This window comes from Ascaphus truei, chromosome 11 (genome assembly GCF_040206685.1).
Source record: "Ascaphus truei isolate aAscTru1 chromosome 11, aAscTru1.hap1, whole genome shotgun sequence".
Classification (NCBI taxonomy): domain Eukaryota; kingdom Metazoa; phylum Chordata; class Amphibia; order Anura; family Ascaphidae; genus Ascaphus; species Ascaphus truei.
This window is the reverse complement of record NC_134493.1, coordinates 43,479,719-43,504,227: the sequence shown is the minus strand read 5'-3', so window position 1 is coordinate 43,504,227 and position 24,509 is coordinate 43,479,719. Positions and strand designations below refer to the sequence as shown.

Genomic DNA, 24,509 nt, shown 5'->3' with positions numbered 1-24,509 from the left:
AGGGCCCCACACACAGGTCCCTGCACTGACCTCCTTACTGTATTATACAGGAGCGTTAGGGCCCCACACACAGGTCCCTGCACTGACCTCCTTACTGTACTATACAGGAGCGTTAGGGCCCCACACACAGGTCCCTGCACTGACCTCCTTACTGTGTTATACAGGAGCGTTAGGGCCCCACACACAGGTCCCTGCACTGACCTCCTTACTGTATTATACAGGAGCGTTAGGGCCCCACACACAGGTCCCTGCACTGACCTCCTTACTGTACTATACAGGAGCGTTAGGGCCCCACACACAGGTCCCTGCACTGACCTCCTTACTGTATTATACAGGAGCGTTAGGGCCCCACACACAGGTCCCTGCACTGACCTCCTTACTGTACTATACAGGAGCGTTAGGGCCCCACACACAGGTCCCTGCACTGACCTCCTTACTGTATTATACAGGAGCGTTAGGGCCCCACACACAGGTCCCTGCACTGACCTCCTTACTGTATTATACAGGAGCGTTAGGGCCCCACACACAGGTCCCTGCACTGACCTCCTTACTGTACTATACAGGAGCGTTAGGGCCCCACACACAGGTCCCTGCACTGACCTCCTTACTGTATTATACAGGAGCGTTAGGGCCCCACACACAGGTCCCTGCACTGACCTCCTTACTGTATTATACAGGAACGTTAGGGCCCCACACACAGGTCCCTGCACTGACCTCCTTACTGTACTATACAGGAACGTTAGGGCCCCACACACAGGTCCCTGCACTGACCTCCTTACTGTACTATACAGGAGCGTTAGGGCCCCACACACAGGTCCCTGCACTGACCTCCTTACTGTATTATACAGGAGCGTTAGGGCCCCACACACAGGTCCCTGCACTGACCTCCTTACTGTATTATACAGGAGCGTTAGGGCCCCACACACAGGTCCCTGCACTGACCTCCTTACTGTATTATACAGGAGCGTTAGGGCCCCACACACAGGTCCCTGCACTGACCTCCTTACTGTACTATACAGGAGCGTTAGGGCCCCACACACAGGTCCCTGCACTGACCTCCTTACTGTACTATACAGGAGCGTTAGGGCCCCACACACAGGTCCCTGCACTGACCTCCTTACTGTATTATACAGGAGCGTTAGGGCCCCACACACAGGTCCCTGCACTGACCTCCTTACTGTACTATACAGGAGCGTTAGGGCCACACACACAGGTCCCTGCACTGACCTCCTTACTGTACTATACAGGAACGTTAGGGCCCCACACACAGGTCCCTGCACTGACCTCCTTACTGTATTATACAGGAGCGTTAGGGCCCCACACAGGTCCCTGCACTGACCTCCTTACTGTATTATACAGGAGCGTTAGGGCCCCACACACAGGTCCCTGCACTGACCTCCTTACTGTGTTATACAGGAGCGTTAGGGCCCCACACACAGGTCCCTGCACTGACCTCCTTACTGTACTATACAGGAACGTTAGGGCCCCACACACAGGTCCCTGCACTGACCTCCTTACTGTATTATACAGGAGCGTTAGGGCCCCACACACAGGTCCCTGCACTGACCTCCTTACTGTACTATACAGGAGCGTTAGGGCCCCACACACAGGTCCCTGCACTGACCTCCTTACTGTACTATACAGGAGCGTTAGGGCCCCACACACAGGTCCCTGCACTGACCTCCTTACTGTATTATACAGGAGCGTTAGGGCCCCACACACAGGTCCCTGCACTGACCTCCTTACTGTACTATACAGGAACGTTAGGGCCCCACACACAGGTCCCTGCACTGACCTCCTTACTGTACTATACAGGAGCGTTAGGGCCCCACACACAGGTCCCTGCACTGACCTCCTTACTGTACTATACAGGAACGTTAGGGCCCCACACACAGGTCCCTGCACTGACCTCCTTACTGTACTATACAGGAACGTTAGGGCCCCACACACAGGTCCCTGCACTGACCTCCTTACTGTATTATACAGGAGCGTTAGGGCCCCACACACAGGTCCCTGCACTGACCTCCTTACTGTATTATACAGGAACGTTAGGGCCCCACACACAGGTCCCTGCACTGACCTCCTTACTGTATTATACAGGAGCGTTAGGGCCCCACACACAGGTCCCTGCACTGACCTCCTTACTGTATTATACAGGAGCGTTAGGGCCCCACACACAGGTCCCTGCACTGACCTCCTTACTGTATTATACAGGAGCGTTAGGGCCCCACACACAGGTCCCTGCACTGACCTCCTTACTGTATTATACAGGAGCGTTAGGGCCCCACACACAGGTCCCTGCACTGACCTCCTTACTGTATTATACAGGAGCGTTAGGGCCCCACACACAGGTCCCTGCACTGACCTCCTTACTGTATTATACAGGAGCGTTAGGGCCCCACACACAGGTCCCTGCACTGACCTCCTTACTGTACTATACAGGAGCGTTAGGGCCCCACACACAGGTCCCTGCACTGACCTCCTTACTGTATTATACATGAACGTTAGGGCCCCACACACAGGTCCCTGCACTGACCTCCTTACTGTGTTATACAGGAGCGTTAGGGCCCCACACACAGGTCCCTGCACTGACCTCCTTACTGTACTATACAGGAGCGTTAGGGCCCCACACACAGGTCCCTGCACTGACCTCCTTACTGTATTATACAGGAGCGTTAGGGCCCCACACACAGGTCCCTGCACTGACCTCCTTACTGTACTATACAGGAGCGTTAGGGCCCCACACACAGGTCCCTGCACTGACCTCCTTACTGTATTATACAGGAGCGTTAGGGCCCCACACACAGGTCCCTGCACTGACGTCCTTACTGTACTATACAGGAGCGTTAGGGCCCCACACACAGGTCCCTGCACTGACCTCCTTACTGTACTATACAGGAGCGTTAGGGCCCCACACACAGGTCCCTGCACTGACCTCCTTACTGTACTATACAGGAGCGTTAGGGCCCCACACACAGGTCCCTGCACTGACCTCCTTACTGTATTATACAGGAGCGTTAGGGCCCCACACACAGGTCCCTGCACTGACGTCCTTACTGTATTATACAGGAGCGTTAGGGCCCCACACACAGGTCCCTGCACTGACCTCCTTACTGTATTATACAGGAGCGTTAGGGCCCCACACACAGGTCCCTGCACTGACGTCCTTACTGTATTATACAGGAGCGTTAGGGCCCCACACACAGGTCCCTGCACTGACCTCCTTACTGTATTATACAGGAGCGTTAGGGCCCCACACACAGGTCCCTGCACTGACCTCCTTACTGTACTATACAGGAGCGTTAGGGCCCCACACACAGGTCCCTGCACTGACCTCCTTACTGTATTATACAGGAGCGTTAGGGCCCCACACACAGGTCCCTGCACTGACGTCCTTACTGTATTATACAGGAGCGTTAGGATCTTGTTAAAGGTCTCACTGCTCTTTTACATTCATTTAAAATAGTTATATAGAAGTTTAAGCCGACAGATTTAGTATTTTCCGACCTGATTTGTGGGTTTTTCCCCTGGGTCTTCCCATGTGCATTTACAGAGCCGGCCAATGTATGTACAACACATCTCAGCAGAATCTATGCCTGTCCTGCAGTGGTAGAGCTTGTGGGATGAGTTTGACCTGCGTCTCTCCCCCATTCACTTCTCTACTCTGTTTATCTGCACTCTGAGTATATGTTCTGCTCCCTCCTCCCCCAATCTTACCCTTTCTCATGGCTCCTCTCCCTCCCCAGTGTTCCCAACTCCTGTCCCGCCAGCCCTCGTGGTGCTGGATCGTCCGGTTACCGCTTCAACCGCAACATCGCCTCTGAGCTCCAACTGGCAGCGGAATACGCAGCGAAGGCTGTGACGGAGCAGCAAGCAGAGACATCGGGAGGGGACAGTCCCAAGGTGCCCACACTTACATGAGGGGTGCTGGTGTCTTTCTCGCCTCTTGTTTTGGGGGGTAGGGAGAATGAGTGCTGGTCTTTCTCTAGCCTTGGGTTATCTGGAGTTGCTGCCTCCCCCTGGTTTCATGGCCCAGGGATAGTCTGGGTTCAACTGCTTCCCTCAATCTTAGTTTCACGACTCAAAGATTGGAGTTGCAGCTACTGTCCCCGTACAGGATCTCGGGGAGGTGCCGGAGTCGTCCCTGTGCCAGTTTTTGTAACAATGGTTTCCTCTTCTCCCAGGACGAGTCGAAGCCTCCATACTCATACGCTCAGCTCATTGTCCAGGCTATTTCATCGGCACAGGACCGGCAGCTCACACTGAGCGGCATCTACGCCCACATCACCAAGCATTACCCCTACTACAGGTCTGCCGACAAGGGCTGGCAGGTGAGAGCTGCACAGACCAGGAGTTGCTCACAGAACTTATGCTCAGAGCACAAGAGGTAGCTTTGTCTTGAACGTATCGGGTTTGAAAGATTAAAATATGTTTACGTTTGTGGAATCAGATTTGTAAGCAAATGGAAGAGTTTGGGTCTTCCTGACTGGACTGCCTGATTCAGTTTGCAGAACATTGTTCTGATACGTGTGATACTGTTCATATGAACTTTTCCTGCTTCAGGCGCTTGGGGTCCATCGTTGGACTGATGGGTGATTGTCACAGGGCTGGGGTCATTCTCCCAGTCTCTTCGGGGGGGTGGGGTTTGTATTTCACTCTGTCAGTCAGTTCTGCGCCGACTTTTCCTCCCGGATGTGTCATTCGTTCCTTTTCCCTTTGCAGAACTCCATACGTCACAACCTGTCTCTGAACCGATACTTCATCAAAGTGCCACGTTCCCAAGAGGAACCGGGAAAAGGCTCGTTCTGGAGAATCGATCCCACTTCAGAAGCCAAACTAGTGGAGCAGGCATTCAGAAAACGGAGGCAGAGGGGCGTCTCCTGCTTCCGGACTCCATTTGGACCCCTTTCTTCTAGGTGAGGTTCCTCCTACCTCCCCTGTGGTCCCCCCGAAGGTAACATGCCTGTCTGGGTCCCAGAGTAGAGTGTGGGAGAGGACAACTGTTCTGCTTTGTACTTTCCTGTCCTTTATATGCAGATGGGGGAGGGGAGGGCGGAGGGGGGGGGTGGGACTGACAGCTGTGCGTGTGCTCCTGGGGTAATTGCTAGGGGATCAGTTTGTGGTGTGTCTGCATAATCCGGATCCTCACGGGTAACATGTATTTAATACTGTATCCTATCAGGAGCGCTCCTGCTTCTCCCACTCATCCGGGCCTGATGTCACCTCACTCCAGTGGCTTGCAGACCCCCGAGTGCCTGTCCCGCGAGGGCTCCCCCATCCCGCATGACCATGACTTTGGTTCCAAGTTGGCGTCTGTCCCGGAGTACCGTTACACCCAGAGTGCACCAGGTAACGTCTGGTCTGCTAAGATGGTAACCCCATCCCTGTACGTGCAGCGTGTGAGTTTGTCTTCTCTATGCATCATGATACATGTTTGTGACATTGTGTGTGTGTCCCTCCTCGCGTGTGTATACGTGACGTGTGTATGCCCCCCTGTATAGGTATATCATGTGTGTAACCCCAGTGACCTCCTGTCTCGCAGGCTCCCCAGTGAGTGCTCAGCCCGTTATCATGACGCTCCCTTCACGCCAGTCGAGTTTCATCGCGAAGCCGCTGACGTACATGCCGGCTTCAATAATGACATCACAGCCGCAGGGCCACGCCATCCACGTGGTGCAGCAGGCGCCCACTGTCACTATGGTGCGAGTAGTGACCACATCTGCCAGCACTGCCAACGGATACATAATAACCAACCCAGGCCCCGCGTGTGGCACGCAGGAGATGATGCATGGGACCATGCTGGATGGGAGTATTGACATCGGCGGGGGGCGGAGCTACAGTATGTAGTCATTGCCTTCTGTGACATCATTTTAGGGTGTGGGTGACATCACTAACGTGAGAGCCTAGGGTCACAGTACTGTAGGGTCTTTGCGCTGCTTAGTTAATGTAGTCCAAAGTGTTGTGAATTCTGCGGATATTGTAATTTGCACAGCATGCTAAGCGGGGCTAGAATCTCGGTTCTTGGGGACAGGAGGGGAAATGGCAGACGGCCGCACTTCTGTCGGTGGCACCGGTGCTGGAGACGGGTGGTAACATCTGTCATTTTGCAGCAGGCCAGGAGGAGAAGACCATCACATTTGCGACGATTCCTACCACCAGCCGCGTTATTCAGACAGTAGCCAGCCAGATGCCGCAGGGAGTCCCTGGCCAGACGCTCACCATCCTGCAGCAGGCTACGCCCATGACCCTGGGACACCACCAGCTGCCTGTACGAGCGGTGACTTCCAACGGGAAGCATGTCCTGACCACTAACAGCGTGGCTGGAAACACATACGGTAACACTCCCTCTGCTGCTGCCTCTCATATACATAGAAGGGAGCAGATACCTGCCTCGGCCCGTGCCGATATATATGCTACAGCCCGTGCCGATATACAGGCCTCGGCCCGTGCCGATATATATATATATATAGGCCTCGGCCCATGACGATATATATAGGCCTCGGCCCGTGCCGATATACAGGCCTCGGCCCGTGCCGATATATATATATATATATATATATATATATATATATATATATATAGGCCTCGGCCCATGACGATATATATAGGCCTCGGCCCGTGACGATATATATAGGCCTCGGGCCGTGACGATAACGGCCCCAAAACGCATATAACTTAGTACTATGTTACTTTGACCGTGGGTATCTGCAGCCTCTTCCCTGGGACCGTTTTCATGGGTTGGCCATCTAATTGTGAGGTGGTGTCTCGGTATACGGAGAGCTCGAATATCAACAGTAAATATTTAAATACTGGGCCAGAGAAGGGGAGCTGCAGGATCTTAAAAGGTGAGTTTTATACAGTTTGGCCACGAAAGATGACATTTTATTCTCGTACAGAGATGCTCAGAGAGACAGGACACCCTGCTCAGAGTATTTTGTAATGGTAGCGTGAGGGAAATGAGGTAAGTGAGATTCTGGGGGCTGGTTCACACCTTCCCTATCCTGGGTCTCTTTGCTCCTCCATTCTCGTCACTCTTGTGGGACCCTCGGGCAGGCTCCTAGTTGATCAGCTCATTTTGGTAACTGTGTTTTTTGTTCCTCCCCCAGCTCTCACCAACCCACTGCAGCTCCTGGCAGCTCAGGCCAGCTCCTCCCCTCCCGTCACCGTGACCAGAATCTGCGAGCCGGAGAGAGTGAGAACGCCGACTTCTCTGGGGGAACCCGACACCAAGAGAGCGCGGCTGGAGGAGGGCAGCGCGGTGCAGGCCGGGGTCATAACATCTACAGCCGCACAGGCTGACGGGAGTGGGGAATGAGATGAGAGAGACGTGGAGCCTTAAACATGTTCATTAGTTTGAAAGGACAGATCTACGGATCATCAAATGGATCATTCAGAACCAATGAAACATGCGGAGCCAGCTCAGCTCTGCATAGGATGAACTCGCCCTGCTGTAAGCGGCTCCGATTGGACGAATGTCCCGCTGGATGTCACCCGCTGGTGACTGCTCAGGAACTCCCGCGGATTAACCCTTCCCCTGCTGGAGGGGCAGGCATTTGCATCACCGGCCTCTCCAGCACCGGAAGGGTTAAGAGTCTAAATTTGACGCGCTTTCAAACGGATTATAAAAAGACGCGGCTTTTACCGGAAGATCAGAGTCACCGTAACAGCGCAAGAGCATTATGGCGCAGAGAGACTAGTGTGAAGGAGAGCAGCGTTCCCTGGGGGGGGGGGGGGGACAGCGCACGGGATGCGGGTCTTCCTGGTGGACAGTGCGCAGGTTGGCGGCGTCCCCCATCTGTTCCCGGAACGTTAAAGTCTTTGCCTTATAATGGAGTGTTCAGCAGTGGTCTGGAGCACGTGGAGCCGTGCCACTGCTGCTGAAGCACAGGACTTCCCATGCAGCTTTCCCGTCTTTCTTCGGACCTGCACACAGAGGTCCGAACTGCTTCTACACGGCACGCAGGGAGAGGGGGAGCTTCTCTCCGTTCCTTGCCTTTGTGCCAGCAGCTTGGTAATCGGTTACAGGCGCCTGGTTCTGCCAGGGAAGGTTCTGTATGGACATTTTCAGACTCGGCCCTGCGGTTTGATGACCCTGAGGGTAAAGTCACGTCTCGTTGTTGGAAGGCTTACCTGCTGTTACCTTATTTTCACACTGGTGGATTTAAGGGGTTTAATTCCCACCCCCCACCACCATCTAAGGTATATGAGATTGTAATAAGACACTGCAGAGGTTTGGTTACCATCAGTCACCTTTGACATTGATGCCGCTATAAATTTAAATCGCAGCTTATTTCCAGGTTGTGCCCCAGGGGTGGCTGAGGAAGGGAGACGTTACTGCTTTTTTGTTATGTTTTTATGGCTTTTTATTTTCAGTTTCAGCAAGGAAGGGAGTGCAAAATACAGCAGTGTTTTAAACCATCAGACACATATGTATGAAATAGATACCGATGGCTGTGTCAATCCCAGTGACGTCCTCGCAGGGTCATCGGCTGTAGCATGTGACCCATTTCACTTCATGTACCACAGCTCGATGAGTGCACAGCCGCAGACACATCTGTGCTAATGCTCCTCTCCGTGTAAAACAATCTGGGAAACTTGTTGTCTTGGGCCCAGCCTGCCCAAGGCGAGCTCTACCTGTGTTCTCATCTGTCAGTAGCTTGTGGTCTGTACACCGAGGTTATAGTGAGTGGCTGTCACTGTTTATAGTGTCATCTGGTGCCTGTGGCTGCTCTCTCCTGGTTATCACACAGCTTCAGGGGACTCCGGGCACTTCACCAGCTCCCCCTTTCGGAGGCGCTGCTGTACCCATTAGGCCCATACGCAGGAATGTGTTGGTGGCTCCGAACCTCAGTGGGAGCACATGTGCTGCATTGCTTTGCATACAGTGCACTTAATACAGTAGATATATTACAATGATCTACAGTGAGATGCATGTCTCCAAAATACTAATTGGGAATAATACTCCAATATGTCATGGAATGAAACTCTGGAGCGAGAGAGAGAGATCTGCTGTCTGTGTCAGCCAACAGTACCTGCCGTGTAGTTTCAGATTCCAAGAGAGCCTCCTTACTCCCTGCAGGGGCTGCAGGAGAGCCCGTCTGACTCCCTGCAAGGGGGAACAGGAGAGCCCACCTGACTCCCTGCAGGGGGGAGAGGAGAGCCCGACTGAATCCCAGTGGGGGGGAGGGGGGGGGGAGGGAAGAGTATTAATTGCGTCATTGAATTATATAATGAATATTTTTTTAATGGTCATTATGTAGGCACGTTTAACATGTAACGGTGTGAAATGAAATGTCTGCATTGTAGCCCCTGAGCAGTTACTTTGTGCGTGTAAGTGATGCTAAAACATACCAATCTGGCAGCTTCAACGCGTCAACCCATCAGCTGCTGCAGGAGACACTTCGTCTTCAGGTGCATCTCAGACCAGCAGGTAGAGAGTGAAATAATTCATGTTAGAATAACGCTCTGATCAGCATTTCATCCTAACCTACCTCTGTGTGCAATTTTATGTTTTTGGTATACTTTCACTACAGCAGGGGTGGCCAACTCAGTCCTCAAGGGCCACCAGTACGTCATGTTTTAAGGATATCCCTGCTTCAGCACAGGTGGCTCATCATTATCAGTGGCCCAGTCATTATGAAGCAGGGATATCCTGAAAACCTGACCTGCTGGTGGCCCTTGAGGACGGGTGTTGTCCATGCCTGGTCTTGTGCTTTGCAACTACAAGAGAGATCTATTACTTCTGGCATAGAGATGCGCCTCTCCTAAATCCCACAGCATTGGCTCGTTTATCCTGAGGCCTCACTTTTAATGTCACACCGCTGCTGCAGAATGCGTTCACAGCTCTATCCTAGCCCAGCTATTTGCTTCCTGCTGAGGGTTGTGTTTGCTTAATGTGCAGGTAAAAAAAGAACCCACCAGGTTAATATCAGCAAAGTGTCCGATGGGGACACAGGTGGGTTGGTTGGAAGCCTGGTACATAGCACTGACATACAAGGGTGCCCTCATTATAGTGCCAATGTCCCCTCCAGTGTCCAGTAGGAGGCTTCAGCCAGAAACCTGCAGTAGGCGACGTATTCCCTCACAGAGATGCTCCACCAGTCCCAGCTTCTGCTATTCTTTTCACCGTACACACGCTTGGCATGTGGAAGAATGTATAGCACGTCAGTTTCTCAATGCGAAGATTGAATAATTGGCCACTAGATCCAGTGTCTCTGTCCCTGCAGCAGAATTGAAAGACAATGATACACACAATGACCCTTACCCCAGAGGTGGCCAACTCCAGTCCTCAAAGGCCACCAACAGTTCAGGTTTTAAGGATATCCCTGCGTCAGCACAGATTGCTCACTCAGTGGTTCAAGTTGTTGACTGAGACACTTGTGCTGAAGCAGGGATATCCCTAATACCTGGACTGTTAGTGGCCCTTGAAGACTGCAGTTGGCCACCCCTGCTCTACACTAAAGAAAGAGCCTACAGTCTATTTCCCCGTGTATCTGCAGACGCGGGGGTGGGGAAGCTTCCCTCATCAGGGGCGAGGTTCAGCCGAGGGGGAGGGGGGTGGTGTGTGTCCGTGCCCATCCCCCCTCGCTGGATCATTTTTTTACCTCAACTGTTTGTGCATTTTTCTCGATACACAAACAATCTTCAGCTCTTTCAGGAACAATGTCTTGTAACATACGGACCAGCGAGTGGGAGCAGACCGTCTCCAGAGCACACAGCAGCCGGCCAACTCATTATGCATTCTACCAAATCTATCCAACAATGGCGCTGGCCCGTTTCATTTTGCATCACCAAAGGTCTTCTCGCTTTAATTCTCACGTGGAAGAGATCTAAAGCAAATGGTTGTCTCCGTGTAAGGCTGCTGCTCTCCGATTTTGCCTTTTGGTTTCAGGAGTAAAACCACAACGTAATTCAGAGCTGGTGCTACATGTAACCTCTGCAGAACAGTTAGCAAACTCCTGCAGTGTCTGTACCGTGGCCCGTTTCATCTGAAAAGTATAGTCTATGTATCTTATATAAACTACACGCACTTCAAACCTTGATCCTACCTGCTCATTTGAACCCTTTCGGTGCTGCCTGCCCAGTACCTGCTTTGCCACCGCGGCAGTGAGGGGCTTTACTCCGAGACCAAGGGGTTGAGAGTTGAACTCCTAAGCTTGTGGTGACACATTTCAAATTTAATGACAGTACTTTTTGTCGCTGTTGCCGTGACCGAATACGATAACCCAGAGTTGCTTGGCACAACATTTTGCCATTCGTGACATAAATTCGGCAGCACTGATGAGCGAGCCTGTGAATGTTTTACTGCAGGAATGGCCAACTCCGGTCCTCAAGGGCTACCAACGGGTCAGGTTTTCAGGATATCCCTGCTTCAGCACAGGTAGTGCAGTTGTTATGACTGAGCCACCTGTGCTGAAGCAGGTAATATCCTTAACACCTGACAGTTGGTGGCCCTTGAGGACTGGAGTTGGCCACCTGTTTTACTGGATGGGTTTTCTAACTGTACCACAGTCGCAGCCTAGAATTCAGACTGGCAGTGCCCACAGATTCCAGCTTCCGCCGCCTCCTTAAGAACAGGCATGTTCACTTCTGCACCATTACGGTTTATACGCCAAGAGATGCGTAAACACGAGTGTGACGCCGCTTATCTTCACAATTCCCCACTGACCTGAGATATTGTAAGCAATGGCGATTTTACATGCAGTCCCTGTAGACGAGGGAAGGTGAAACAATTGGTACGGTGCCTCAAATCGTACATTCCGTTTGTGCAAAAGGACTTTTCTGCTATTTATTTCAGTTTCTTGTATTTTCCATCTTTTTAGCCGTCGGCCCAGTGGGCAAAGCTGCCATTTCCAGCTCCTTCCTCCCATTGCTTGGAAGTAGAGGATTGACACAAAAGCTCACGTGTGTTCATCGCATATGTATTCATACGACTCTGTGCTTATTGTTCCTATCACTGGTTATTTATACGCAAACATTTCACTATCCTGGGTTCTGTGATCACCGACAGTCGTCAGGAATCTGCTCTCCTTACGGAGAAGTCTCTGGCCTGTTCTACACAGTGACCTCTCCCCATATCCTGTTATTACTCTGCTCATATAATTCCCGTTACCTGCAGGCAGAATTCAGATGACTATCCTTGAAAAAATGTTACTCCAAAAAGTTTTTTTTTTTTAAATGTGCAAAGTCCTGGGGAAAAAAAACTACAAACCAGCACCCAGCATTCTCGGAAGCCTCCGGCGGACAGGGCAGCTCGGGAACGAGGGGGAACCTGCGCGTGGATGAGGTTTGATGCGCAGATAGATGGCTCTGAATGATAAGCAGTGCCAGGGAGCGAAAATATGAAATTATATATATTTTTTATTTAAATAGGAAGAAAAAAATTAGGAAATTTTGGTAAACCAAACAAAAAAAAACTATTTTCAGAAGCCTAGGCAATAAACGTGTAAAATTAACACTATTTTAGATTGTTGCATATTTCACTGATTTGGGAATTGATGGGAAGGGAATAATATGCTGATTATAATATATACAGTACTTTTTTTTTTTTTTAACGCTCGACTCCTTTGCTGCCAGGGACGCGTGCAGTGCGTCCAGACACTGGCAACCATGGGGTCGAGGTGACCGTGAAACCACAGCAGTGAGGGGTGAGGGTCACCCTTCTGCACCTCGGTAACTGGCACTTACTCCCGTGAGAGAGGCTTCTGATAGGGATAAAAACACCCAAATAAGGATTTTTTTTTCTGCTGGGTATTTTCATGGGGTGCGCAGCGCGTGATTTTCGTGTCACGGACTCCCTGTCGTGTCTGTGACTCTCCCCTTGCCTCGTCCTGTGCGTTTCTGGAATGGATACAGTATTTTTTTTTTTATATATAAGGAGCCACTTTTCTTACAGACATTGAAGATCTGAATGTGATATTGAATGTATTAGCAGGTTCATCTTTTAAAGCTGTAACAGCAACATTTTACATTTCTTGCTTTGTTTCAAATTATTTTAACTGTTATTGTGCCCTGTATGACATGAAGATGATGTATATGCAGAGAGGGGGGTTCTCCTCCCCGTCAGTCTGTTTTATTACCAGAAATAAAACTCAATATGCAGAAGGAAGGCCTGTCATTGTGATGTGACCTGTTGGGGGTCCAATCACTCACTACCTGCCCCATATACTCTGTGCCTGATGAATATCTGCCTTACACTGCTCACTCACTCCCTGCCCCATATACTATCTGACTCACTACCTGCCCTTCACACTCACTGCTTGTTCACGCACTACCTGCCCCATATACTATGCCTCAACCTGCTCAGTCACTACCAGCCCCTCATGCTCACAGCCAGCACTCTGCTCACTGACAAACAGCCCTCGCACTCACTGCTCGCTCACAACCAGCCCTTTGCACTCCCTGCTCGCTCACAACTGGCTGTCACAGGAGACCAGGCATTTACACCTTTGTACCAGGATCATACATTAAGCAAAACAGGTAAATGAAATAAATTGTAAATTTATTCACAGGAAAAGGCAGACACAATGTTACACAAACTACATAAGAAAAGACACGGGGTGAAAACGAGACTTTCTTAAGTGCAGGGGCTTCTAAATCCAAAGCTTACCCAGACAGGGACCTAGCCTGAAATGTCCTGGAACTGAAATCGGCCTGCAATTCCAGACGCCACCGCTCCCCTCTCCAGAGGCCTTGAATTTATTCCTGGACTTGGTGCTTAGAATTTACAAATCTGATTGGCTCAGGGGTTTATAATACTTCTGTTGTTTCATTCACAAAACCCTGCAGCCAAGCGTGGGAGTTTGCTAACCAGCCAATCAGAGCGATGGTGGTCTTGTGAAGCCGGGGTACTGAATCTGCCAAGGGCATGTGCAAGGTTGCCACCTAAGCCACTTGCTATTCAGAAGCTACACGCTGGGTTGGGCTCCTCCAAGACTGGTCGGGCAAATGGAAATTTGGAGAACTTCCATTCATTCCAGGACGTGGGTACTTGAGCTCTTTCCTCCTGCCCCAATGGTCTTGACACCTCAGACATCCTCTGTGGCTTTCATCTCCGACGTCCTGGCAGACTCACTGGCACCAAGTTGGTAACCCCAGTGGCCTGTCAGAACATTGGTTCTAAAAGTCCCAGCTCATTTACTGTGCACAAAGCATATATGTACTTTACACACTTTGTTAATAAAATATACACTTTAAAAACCTAAATCTTTCTGGTATGGGAAATAGAATAAAAAGCTGCACTTTATTTTTCACTAGCCATATTCCCCACACACTATTGCAGAGACTTATTATGGATTCTAAGGCTGCGCTTATAGTGCTGGCGACAGCGACGCCGCGGCAAAACAAATGCAGTGCCAGCGTGGTGCGACGGATTGGTCGCGATCGCTGGAAGTCCTCTATTTGATTTTCCAGCGGCCGTCGCCGGCACTATAAGCATAGCCTAAGACTCCCCTCAACCTTATATGTATAGTTGGAGTACCTCAGAACCCCTAGACTGATTCTGGGTGACCTGGGCATTTACTGTGTATCTCCATGGACTGTTTCAGGGATAGCTCACATCCCTGTGCCACTTTTAGGCTGAGTCCATGCTCCCTGCTTGCTCGCTGAGGCTCAGGGACAGCGGGTGCTTTCCCTGGCCTTGCGGTTGCTTACCGCACGCGCCGTCAGGGGGCGGGCCAGTGACGTCACGGAGCTGGTTCGCCCTCATTGGGCGAACCGTTCACGTGACCGACCTGTTGCGCCGGCACGCGGGGGAATTTTAAATTCCCCTAAGACCTGCGCTTCCACAAGCGCGCAGAAGCGCAGGTGAGCCCCCACTAAAGCCGCTCTAATTGCGACTGTAAGGGCTCAGTGCTGAGCGGGAGCGCGCCTCAGCACGCTTCCGCCAGCAAGCGGTTAACATGGCCGAGGCCTTACCTTTCTGGTCTGTGCTGAAACAGGGATCCCCTAGTGGTGAGTCGCGAAAGCATTTAAGGGGAGGTATTGCCGGGACAATATGCCTACATGTATCCAGGAATCACTCATGATTCCGGGGTACATTTTTGGGGTATCCAGCAACTCTGGACCCCGGCTACCTAGGCACATTCTGACTACACTTTCTCTGCAACCCCCCCTTTAACCTCATACCACATCAATCTCTGCTTGCTGGCACTCCTGGAAAGGTAAAAACACATAAAAAATACTTGATTACCGCGCATTACAGGTTATGCATGTACAAACCCTGGGCTCAAGAGCTGACACTCTGGTTACCTTTGATCCATGTATTGGGGTTCCAAACAGGCTTAAATCTTTATTGTGAATCTGGTTACCCCCTCACACCCACCACCAGCCCCTCACACTCCCCGCAGGCTCACCACCAGCCCCTCACACTCCCCGCAGGCTCACCACCAGCCCCTCGCACTCCCCGCTCGCTCACCACCAGCCCCTCGCACTCCCCGCTCGCTCACCACCAGCCCCTCGCACTCCCCGCTCGCTCACCACCAGCCCCTCGCACTCCCCGCTCGCTCACCACCAGCCCCTCGCACTCCCCGCTCGCTCACCACCAGCCCCTCGCACTCCCCGCTCGTTCACCACCAGCCCCTCGCACTCCCCGCTCGCTCACCACCAGCCCCTCGCACTCCCCGCTCGCTCACCACCAGCCCCTCGCACTCCCCGCTCGCTCACCACCAGCCCCTCGCACTCCCCGCTCGCTCACCACCAGCCCCTCGCACTCCCCGCTCGCTCACCACCAGCCCCTCGCACTCCCCGCTCGCTCACCACCAGCCCCTCGCACTCCCCGCTCGCTCACCACCAGCCCCTCGCACTGAGCGCGGATATTTTAGTGGCGCATGCGCAGTTGTAGCTGGAACCTTGTGTTTGTGGAGCCGCTGTTTCTAGGGGGACGCTGCGAGATGGACCAGGAATGCGGAAGTAAATTAACTTCCGGTGTTGGCTGTAGCAGGACTGAGTCCAAACATGTTCAGCGCTGCGACAGAGAGTTTTATCCGCCAGGCCCGGTACCGAGCACCCCAATCCCCCACCCCCGTTATCGAGCACCCCAATCTCCCACCCCTCCCGGTACTATGCACCCCAATCTCCCACCCCTCCCGGTACTATGCACCCCAATCTCCCACCCCTCCCGGTACTATGCACCCCAATCTCCCACCCCCCCCTGCCAGTACCAAGCACCCCCCTCCTTGCCAGTACCAAGCATCCCCCCTCCTTGCCAGTACCAAGCATCCCCCCTCCTTGCCAGTACCAAGCATCCCCCATCCTTGCCAGTACCAAGCACCCCCCCTCCTTGCCAGTACCAAGCACCCCCCCTCCTTGCCAGTACCAAGCACCCTCCCCTCCTTGCCAGTACCAAGCACCCTCCTCTCCTTGCCAGTACCAAGCACCACCCCCTCCTTGCCAGTACCAAGCACCCCCCCTCCTTGCCAGTACCAAGCACCCCCCCTCCTTGCCAGTACCAAGCACCCCCCCTCCTTGCCAGTACCAAGCACCCCCCTCCTTGCCAGTACCAAGCACACCAATCCCCCCCCCCAGTACCAAGCACACCAACCCCCCCCCAGTACCAAGCACACCAATCCCCCCCCCCAGTACCAAGCACACCAATCCCCCCCTCAGTACCAAGCACACCAAGCACACCAATCCCCCCCCCCGTACCAAACACACCAATCCCCCCCCCCCCGTACCAAGCACACCAATCCCCCCCCCGTACCAAGCACACCAATCCCCCCCCAGTACCAAGCACACCAATCCCCCCCCCAGTACCAAGCACACCAATCCCCCCCCCCCCAGTACCAAGCACACCAATCCCCCCCCCCAGTACCAAGCACACCAATCCCCCCCCCCAGTACCAAGCACACCAATCCCCCCCCCCCAGTACCAAGCACACCAATCCCCCCTCCTCCCCCCCAGTACCAAGCACACCAATCCCCCCTCCTCCCCCCCGTACCAAGCACACCAATCCCCCCTCCTCCCCCCCGTACCAAGCACACCAATCCCCCCTCCTCCCCCCCAGTACCAAGCACACCAATCCCCCCTCCTCCCCCCCAGTACCAAGCACACCAATCCCCCCTCCTCCCCCCCAGTACCAAGCACACCAATCCCCCCTCCTCCCCCCCAGTACCAAGCACACCAATCCCCCCTCCTCCCCCCCAGTACCAAGCACACCAATCCCCCCTCCTCGCCCCTCACCTCATGTACACAGGACACACGCACAGAGCGTGTCTGTGTGTGTGCCGCATTGTTGGGTTTATTTGGTGCCTGTTCCCTGATTAGGGAGCTGAAGGATGAGGAGCTGCAGAAGTTCTGCTCTCGGACTGCAGAATTCCTTCAAACTCAGGACCTTGGCAGTGAGAGCTCGGACAGTCTGAGGAGGCTACACCTTGTGATCGCAGCTTCCAAGTATGGCAGGAAGTAAGTGTCCAAGCCATGTTACATAGTAGACAAGGTTGAAAAAAAGCCATACAGTAGATGTCCATTGAGTTTAACCTATGTTATGTTTAGATGACAGATACTTATCCTAGATTTGTATTACAGTATTTTAAGCCAGAGGAAGGCAAACACAAACCCCAGTGACACCTCATCCAATGATTTCTCATAAGGGGAAAAATACATTCTTTCCTGACTCCACTAATGGCAACATAGGAAGGGTAATATCGTAGCGCAATCTTGCAGAGGAAGAAATGGCAAGATTTGATATTTAAGTTTATGGAGAGAAGTCTAATGTAACTCCCTAGGTCGTGTACCTGTGAGACGGTGGGTAGTGGTGTTATTGACTTCAATGTTCATGGGGACAATTCCCCTTGTAGTCCCTGGTTGGGTGGTTTTCTGTGGCTGCTTTGACCTCTCACAAGCTAATGAAATCTCTCCTGGACGCCACAGGCTAGAGCAAGATTTCCTGGAGCATTTACAGACCGCGCTTTGCTCCCAAAAGTCCCCGGATCAGATCCAGACTCTGTGTGCTGCCATCTTGCGTGAAATGCCACAGTGTGACCATGTCGCCCTCTCATGTGGGGATATGCAGGATACCAAACTCTGCAGCCTCCTGTGCTCTGTGCTGCTGGCTCAGGTATAAACTTAATACACTTGTTTGTTTATAAAATGTGTGGCCAGGAAATAATTCAAAAGTCGAAAGGCAGCGGAATAGGAGAAATGTATAAACCCCAATAAAGACACTTTTTTTGGTACAGTGGAGTGCTAGCCCTCCCAAATCTTTACCAGGAAGTGATACATTGAGAGTTACCTCTCGTTTTCAAGCATGTCCTGGGCACAGAGGTATGATGACAGATGCATGGTTACGTTATATGAACAGAGGTTATACATTATATTTACAGACATTTCATGTACAAATGGACAATAAGTTATTGATCGTATGTGTATAGCTTCCTTACAGGTTTATAGTGCCGGCGCGTGCGCGGAATTTTAGTTGGCTGACGTTAGTCAGCCTTTCTATAACGGCGCCGCGCACACCGCAGGGGGCTTGGAGCGGACCGACGAGGGAGAACATGAAGAAATGAATGATTTCGCGCTGGTGTGTGTGTGTGTGTGTGTGTGTGTGTGTGTGTGTGTGTGTGTGTGTGTGTGTGTGTGTGTGTGTGTGTGTGTGCGCCAAAGTTAAATAAAGAAATATTTTTATTACAACTTTTTTTATTTTAAAAATATTATTATATACACACACAAACACACACAGTACCTTCACTCACAGCATACACACGAAAAGCATGCGGTTCGCACACGCACGGCCGCAAACCGTATAGAACGGCCCTTAATCGTGTTACTTGGTATCACTTGAAAGGGGCAGATAACGGAGGACACTGCACATGCTGATTACAACTGAAAGGTCAAACGTTCTCCGTACTGAAGCTGTGCGCAGACTGTTAGAATGATGGAGACCTGATGCTGTGCTCCAAGTTACCCACTTCTGTATAAAACATGAAGTTAAAACAAATACATGTTTGTAATCCTGAATTACAGATTATTTGAAAATCCGGACAGCTGGGGTGTTTCACCTGTTATTTTACACAGGCTGTTTATGGTTCGCTGCTTCTCAGTCATCATGCCAGTGTGTTATTTTGTTCCCCTCGTATCTCCAGGGTAGTAAAAGTGAAGTGGTCTCCATCGGGCACCGTGTGTGTAAGACCATGGAAACCCGAGTCCCCGAGGGGCAGAGTTTACGACCCCTTCTTCCTGTCCTGCTGAAAGTGAGCAGCCTCTGTCCAGAAATCCTGGAGGAAGGTAAATGTGTAAAAGTGTTTCGCCAGCAATTCGCAGGGTGGAAGATGGCATTTATCGGATGTTCTTGTCTGTGCTGTGGGGAGAGGCTCTCCTGTAAACGCTATAGATGGCACTTCATAGCCCTCTATGTACTTGCTGCCTCCTCCTGATACACTAACCTAGTGCTTTTCAACTTGGGTTCCCCGGGCATCCTTATATGGCTCTCTGCAATTTTCAGGTCATTTGAAAATTGTATCAAATACAGAAGAATCTACAATGCCCCTGATCTCAGACGCGCTATTAGAGAGGGTCGGGGTTCCTTGCAATGTATCTGATCTCAGACGCGCTATTAGAGAGGGTCGGGGTTCCTTGCAATGTATCTGATCTCAGACGCGCTATTAGAGAGGGTTGGGGTTCCTCAGAATTCCTCCATATAATTATAGGGTTCCTTTGCCCAGAAATGGTTCAAAACCACTGCACTGTCATATAGACTGGCTTGTTGCCAGGTCTGTGCTTGTGAGACTCAGAACTTTCCCTGTGCTTTGCACCATTATCCCCCGCTGGGCAGATTTGCCATTATACGGACACGCAGGTATTTTATTTCTTTGGATACACCCAGCCTGTGATCTCACTTCCTGCTCCCCTTGTAGATCAGATCAACGTTATAAATAAGAAGCTTGCGGATTGGCTGCGGTACGCCAGTGTTCACCAAGGCGTGTCCCAGGTGTCCGGAGGCTTTTTCTCCAACCCTCGCACCAAACAGGTGAGCAGCCGATTGGTGGGAGATGAGTATGTGAGGCTTCCGTGTGTTGGAGCAGAGGAGAACCTCAGAGGTTACGGAGTCGGACTCTTTTTCTCTCCCTGCAGGCCGGCCCCATAACCGAGGTGGATGGAGCGGTTGCCACAGACTTCTTTACCGTGTTGAACTTCAGTCCGCATTACACGGACGACCAGTGGCTGAACGTACACAGCTTCTCCATGCTGCGCATGTGGCTGCTGCAGTACGGGAGCAACGCGGCGAATTCAGGTGCGTGACGCGATATTCACACCGGAAACGTCACATTGTACATGTTTACAGATGTAGCAAACGGAAGGATTTGATCCGTGTTAGTGCTCTCGGGATGTGTAGATGTTATCAGCTCTACCTCCTTGTGGTAAAATAATAAGTGCAATTTAGCGCTTGTGTGAACAATATTATACAGTGATACAAACAGTAGAACAAAACCTGTGATACAGTCTATGATGGAGGTAGTCCTTGAGCTGCCTGGGAGGTTGATCCGGTATCTTCCAACCAGATAAGGAGATTGTGTGGAATAACCTCCTATGGCGCTGAGGATAGGAAATGGAATAGAGTCTTGTGCAATGGTTTTCTTCTTGTACTGGTAACCTCAGAGAAGGAGACAAGAGATAAACAGAGAACACCACAATAGTGTATTACCCTTGGGACAATAGATAATGTGATGGATAAGGTACAAAGAGCATTTATTGGTTAAAACAATTGTTACTACAATTGGAGTAAAACATGTTATATATTAATAAACAGTTGATCAATCTCCTGCTGAATAAATGAGAAAAGCTTCCAAGCGCTTGTGCTTAAGGAAGCTGTGTTGCTCCGCCGCTGGTAAAAACTGAAATCCTACTCACCGTCCATGAGTAGGACATGTGCAATGGTTCGGGGTCTTTTGCCAGGAATAACCGCTTGCCATGGGGTGCAGACCGTCTGTTTGTGCGGGGAGGTCTCCTGCAATCCTCGTGGTCTCGTTGCCAACAGAGTTTCTTCCAAACGTCTCCTCCGCTGACGTCACCGCCTGGCCATCCAGGGACACCGTAGCTGTGCTTACCAGGCGGTGACGTCAGCGGAGGAGACGTTTGGAAGAAACTCTGTTGGCAACGAGACCACGAGGATTGCAGGAGACCTCCCCGCACAAACAGACGGTCTGCACCCCATGGCAAGCGGTTATTCCTGGCAAAAGACCCCGAACCATTGCACATGTCCTACTCATGGACGGTGAGTAGGATTTCAGTTTTTACCAACGGCGGAGCAACACAGCTTCCTTAAGCACAAGCGCTTGGAAGCTTTTCTCATTTATTCAGCAGGAGATTGATCAACTGTTTATTAATATATAACATGTTTTACTCCAATTGTAGTAACAATTGTTTTAACCAATAAATGCTCTTTGTACCTTATCCATTACATTATCTATTGTCCCAAGGGTAATACACTATTGTGGTGTTCTCTACCTCCTTGCATCTGCTGTGCGTTGGGAGTCTTCCCCACTGATTCCCACGAGAACAGGCTCCGCAGGCAAGACAAAGAAAACAAGCACAAAGCGCACCCGAGGTAAGAGTAAAATGTATTGCAACAGAAAACAAATAGCAAGTATACACTTACAATTTAGTAGTCTGGAGTTCAGTAGGTTGTGATTTAAAAGCGCCCGTAATGCCTGTACACTTGATAGTTGGAGTATTGATAGCAGGACTTTCTTCCGACCGCTTCTGCCGTGCGCTGGGATCAGCTGTTTGTCGGGGCTCGTCTCAATCAAGTGTACAGGCATTACAGACGCTTTTAAATCACAACCTACTGACCTCCAGATTACTTAAGTGTATACTTGCTATTTGATTTCTGTTGCAATATATTTTACGCTTGCCTCTGGTACGCTTTGTGCTTGTTTTCTATGTTTACAAATGTGATAGGACGGTCACACGCCAGGATATATTTATTCACCTCTGGATCATGTGCTGTCATTGTACAGTGACTGGAACTAAACATAACATGCAGTGATTCAATCCTTCTTTTGCTGGACTTTACATGGTACCCTCCCATTGTTCTGATGGCAGGATGTGTGTGTGTGTGTCCTGCTCTCTCTGTATTGTACTGATGGCAGGGTGTGTGTATCCTGCTCTCTCTCTGTATTGTACTGATGGCAGGGTGTGTGTGTCCTGCTCTCTCTCTGTATTGTACTGATGGCAGGGTGTGTGTGTGTCCTGCTCTCTCTCTGTATTGTACTGATGGCAGGGTGTGTGTGTCCTGCTCTCTCTCTGTATTGTACTGATGGCAGGGTGTGTGTGTCCTGCTCTCTCTCTGTATTGTACTGATGGCAGGGTGTGTGTGTCCTGCTCTCTCTCTCTGTATTGTACTGATGGCAGGGTGTGTGTGTCCTGCTCTCTCTGTATTGTACTGATGGCAGGGTGTGTGTGTCCTGCTCTCTCTGTATTGTACTGATGGCAGGATGTGTGTGTCCTGCTCTCTCTGTATTGTACTGATGGCAGGGTGTGTGTGTCCTGCTCTCTCTGTATTGTACTGATGGCAGGGTGTGTGTGTCCTGCTCTCTCTGTATTGTACTGATGACAGGGTGTGTGTGTCCTGCTCTCTCTGTATTGTACTGATGGCAGGCTGTGTGTCCTGCTCTCTCTGTATTGTACTGATGGCAGGGTGTGTGTGTCCTGCTCTCTCTCTGTATTGTACTGATGGCAGGGTGTGTGTGTGTGTCCTGCTCTCTCTGTATTGTACTGATGGCAGGGTGTGTGTGTCCTGCTCTCTCTGTATTGTACTGATGGCAGGGTGTGTGTGTTGTGTCCTGCTCTCTCTCTGTATTGTACTGATGGCAGGGTGTGTGTGTCCTGCTCTCTCTCTGTATTGTACTGATGGCAGGGTGTGTGTGTCCTGCTCTCTCTGTATTGTACTGATGACAGGGTGTGTGTGTCCTGCTCTCTGTATTGTACTGATGGCAGGGTGTGTGTCCTGCAGATGATAAGTCGGAGGTTGACGGCTCTGTGTTGTCCATGGTCTCTGCCTCTTCCACCTCCAGCCGCCTTCTTCCCCCTCGCGAACGCCTCAGAGAGAAGGGCTTCGAGTACTGCCTGCGACTGGTGGAGCAAAGCAACCGGAGTGAGTGGCGAGCCGGCGAGTGTCGGGGCCTGATCATCTAACGGAGGAAGAGCATAAGTCTGCGAACCCCATGGGGAGGAGCAGAGTCCAGGGAAGGGTGCATAGTGAGAGGGTGGAGGATTGGGAAACGTAGTGACTACTATTTAGTAAGGAGGTTAGGACGGTACAAGTCTCTGCATTAGATCTACCAACATGAATTAGCATCACGTGATTGGTCGTGCTCCTTCCTCCATAGAGCCCCTGAAGAAGTCAGACTGCGACCTTCGGAAAGCTGTAAGTGCTGTTTGCATATAAATGTCTCCGTGTCTGTGTGTAATATAGAATAGTCTGCCTGTGTGGTATTAAGGTGTGAGTGGTCACCCAGTTTGTCTTGGATCTGTGATAAGGGGAAAGTTTATGGGGTACCTTGTGGTGACACAAACTCTGCTTGTTCTGCAGTGCCTGGTGGAGGCAGTCACCCTTATGGACATTGTGTGTAAGCAGGACGTGTCCTACGTGTACCGTGCTCTTCCCTTCCTAAAGATCCTCTACGGGAGGCTCTGTGGCGACCTCTCTCTCGCCCACGTCCTGCTGCCTGTTGCCCAATTCTTCCTGAATCACAGTGAGTGGAATCACAGCTATTTTCAGCTCTTAAAAGCTGTCTGTGTGCGATCACATCTTACTAACACCAGACTCTGCCTGCACACCCTCTCACCTGCACTTGTAGCCTTCCTCCCCCCCTTCTTTGTTAGTCACCTTCCTTCCCCCCCACCTTCTCCTGGACTCTAAGCCCCTCCCCCTGGCTCCTTGAGCCCCTGGCTCTTTAGCCCCTCCCCCTGGCTCTTTAACCCTCACCCCCTCATGCGCAGTGTGTTTCCGTCTCAGATGAAGCTGCAGCCGTGGACTCGGAATCCGTCAGTCCCCAGACACCCCTGTTCCTCCCCCCAGAGTCCCCCCCAGCCCGAGCTCTCTTCACCAGCCCCCTCCCTCCGCATTCCCTGTTCACCAGAGTCCAGCCGAGCTCTTCACCAGCCCCCTCCTCGCAGGGACAATAGCTGCTTCCTAACGGAGACGTGGCGACATTCAGGAGGAGTTTCCCTAACCTGCTGAAGGTACCAGAGGCATACAGGGGACCCACTGACGTGGGACTTGCTGTCTAGGTCTGGAGCAACATGCTTTCTCTGCTTTTGACTGTCCATTCTGTGATAGTGTGACTGTGTATGGGGTGACCTTTAGTGGGTCCCTGTGGTTACTTATTGGCTGCTGGGTTTGTTCTGGTCAGATTTGGGGTGTCCACCTGAGTCTTCCCTGTGTTCTGTTCTGTAGTTCCTGGCGTGGAACAGCCCATTCCTGATCTCCGAGTTTGTGGAGCTGCTCCCAGCCCTCATCAACACAGACACGGCTATGGAGATGTTGCACTCACCCTGCTCAACCTCCCATG

General features: G+C 51.4%; 2 protein-coding genes across 3 annotated transcripts in view; both read left to right on the top strand.

The window, feature by feature from the left end:
• FOXK1 (forkhead box K1) overlaps positions 1–13,104 on the top strand; it is a 52,627-nt gene extending 39,523 nt beyond the window's left edge. The window contains exons 3-9 of one of the 2 annotated variants that reach the window (XM_075565955.1): positions 3,747–3,903; positions 4,185–4,331; positions 4,723–4,916; positions 5,183–5,349; positions 5,543–5,839; positions 6,114–6,335; positions 7,107–13,104. In XM_075565955.1, coding sequence (XP_075422070.1) covers positions 3,747–3,903; positions 4,185–4,331; positions 4,723–4,916; positions 5,183–5,349; positions 5,543–5,839; positions 6,114–6,335; positions 7,107–7,315 — 1,393 coding nt within the window. In that variant the 3' untranslated portion in view covers positions 7,316–13,104. Of the gene's footprint in view, positions 1–3,746; positions 3,904–4,184; positions 4,332–4,722; positions 4,917–5,182; positions 5,350–5,542; positions 5,840–6,110; positions 6,336–7,106 lie in introns of both variants that reach the window. The other variant, XM_075565954.1, reaches the window with a different exon arrangement.
• A 2,616-nt stretch (positions 13,105–15,720) lies between these two features.
• AP5Z1 (adaptor related protein complex 5 subunit zeta 1) overlaps positions 15,721–24,509 on the top strand; it is an 11,877-nt gene continuing 3,088 nt past the window's right edge. Inside the window, 12 exon segments of the mRNA XM_075565087.1 lie at positions 15,721–15,995; positions 17,263–17,400; positions 17,869–18,055; positions 19,080–19,221; positions 19,851–19,963; positions 20,068–20,227; positions 22,949–23,089; positions 23,325–23,362; positions 23,528–23,690; positions 23,954–24,078; positions 24,115–24,180; positions 24,395–24,508. Of these exon segments, the coding sequence (XP_075421202.1) occupies positions 15,955–15,995; positions 17,263–17,400; positions 17,869–18,055; positions 19,080–19,221; positions 19,851–19,963; positions 20,068–20,227; positions 22,949–23,089; positions 23,325–23,362; positions 23,528–23,690; positions 23,954–24,078; positions 24,115–24,180; positions 24,395–24,508 (1,428 nt within the window). The 5' untranslated portion in view covers positions 15,721–15,954.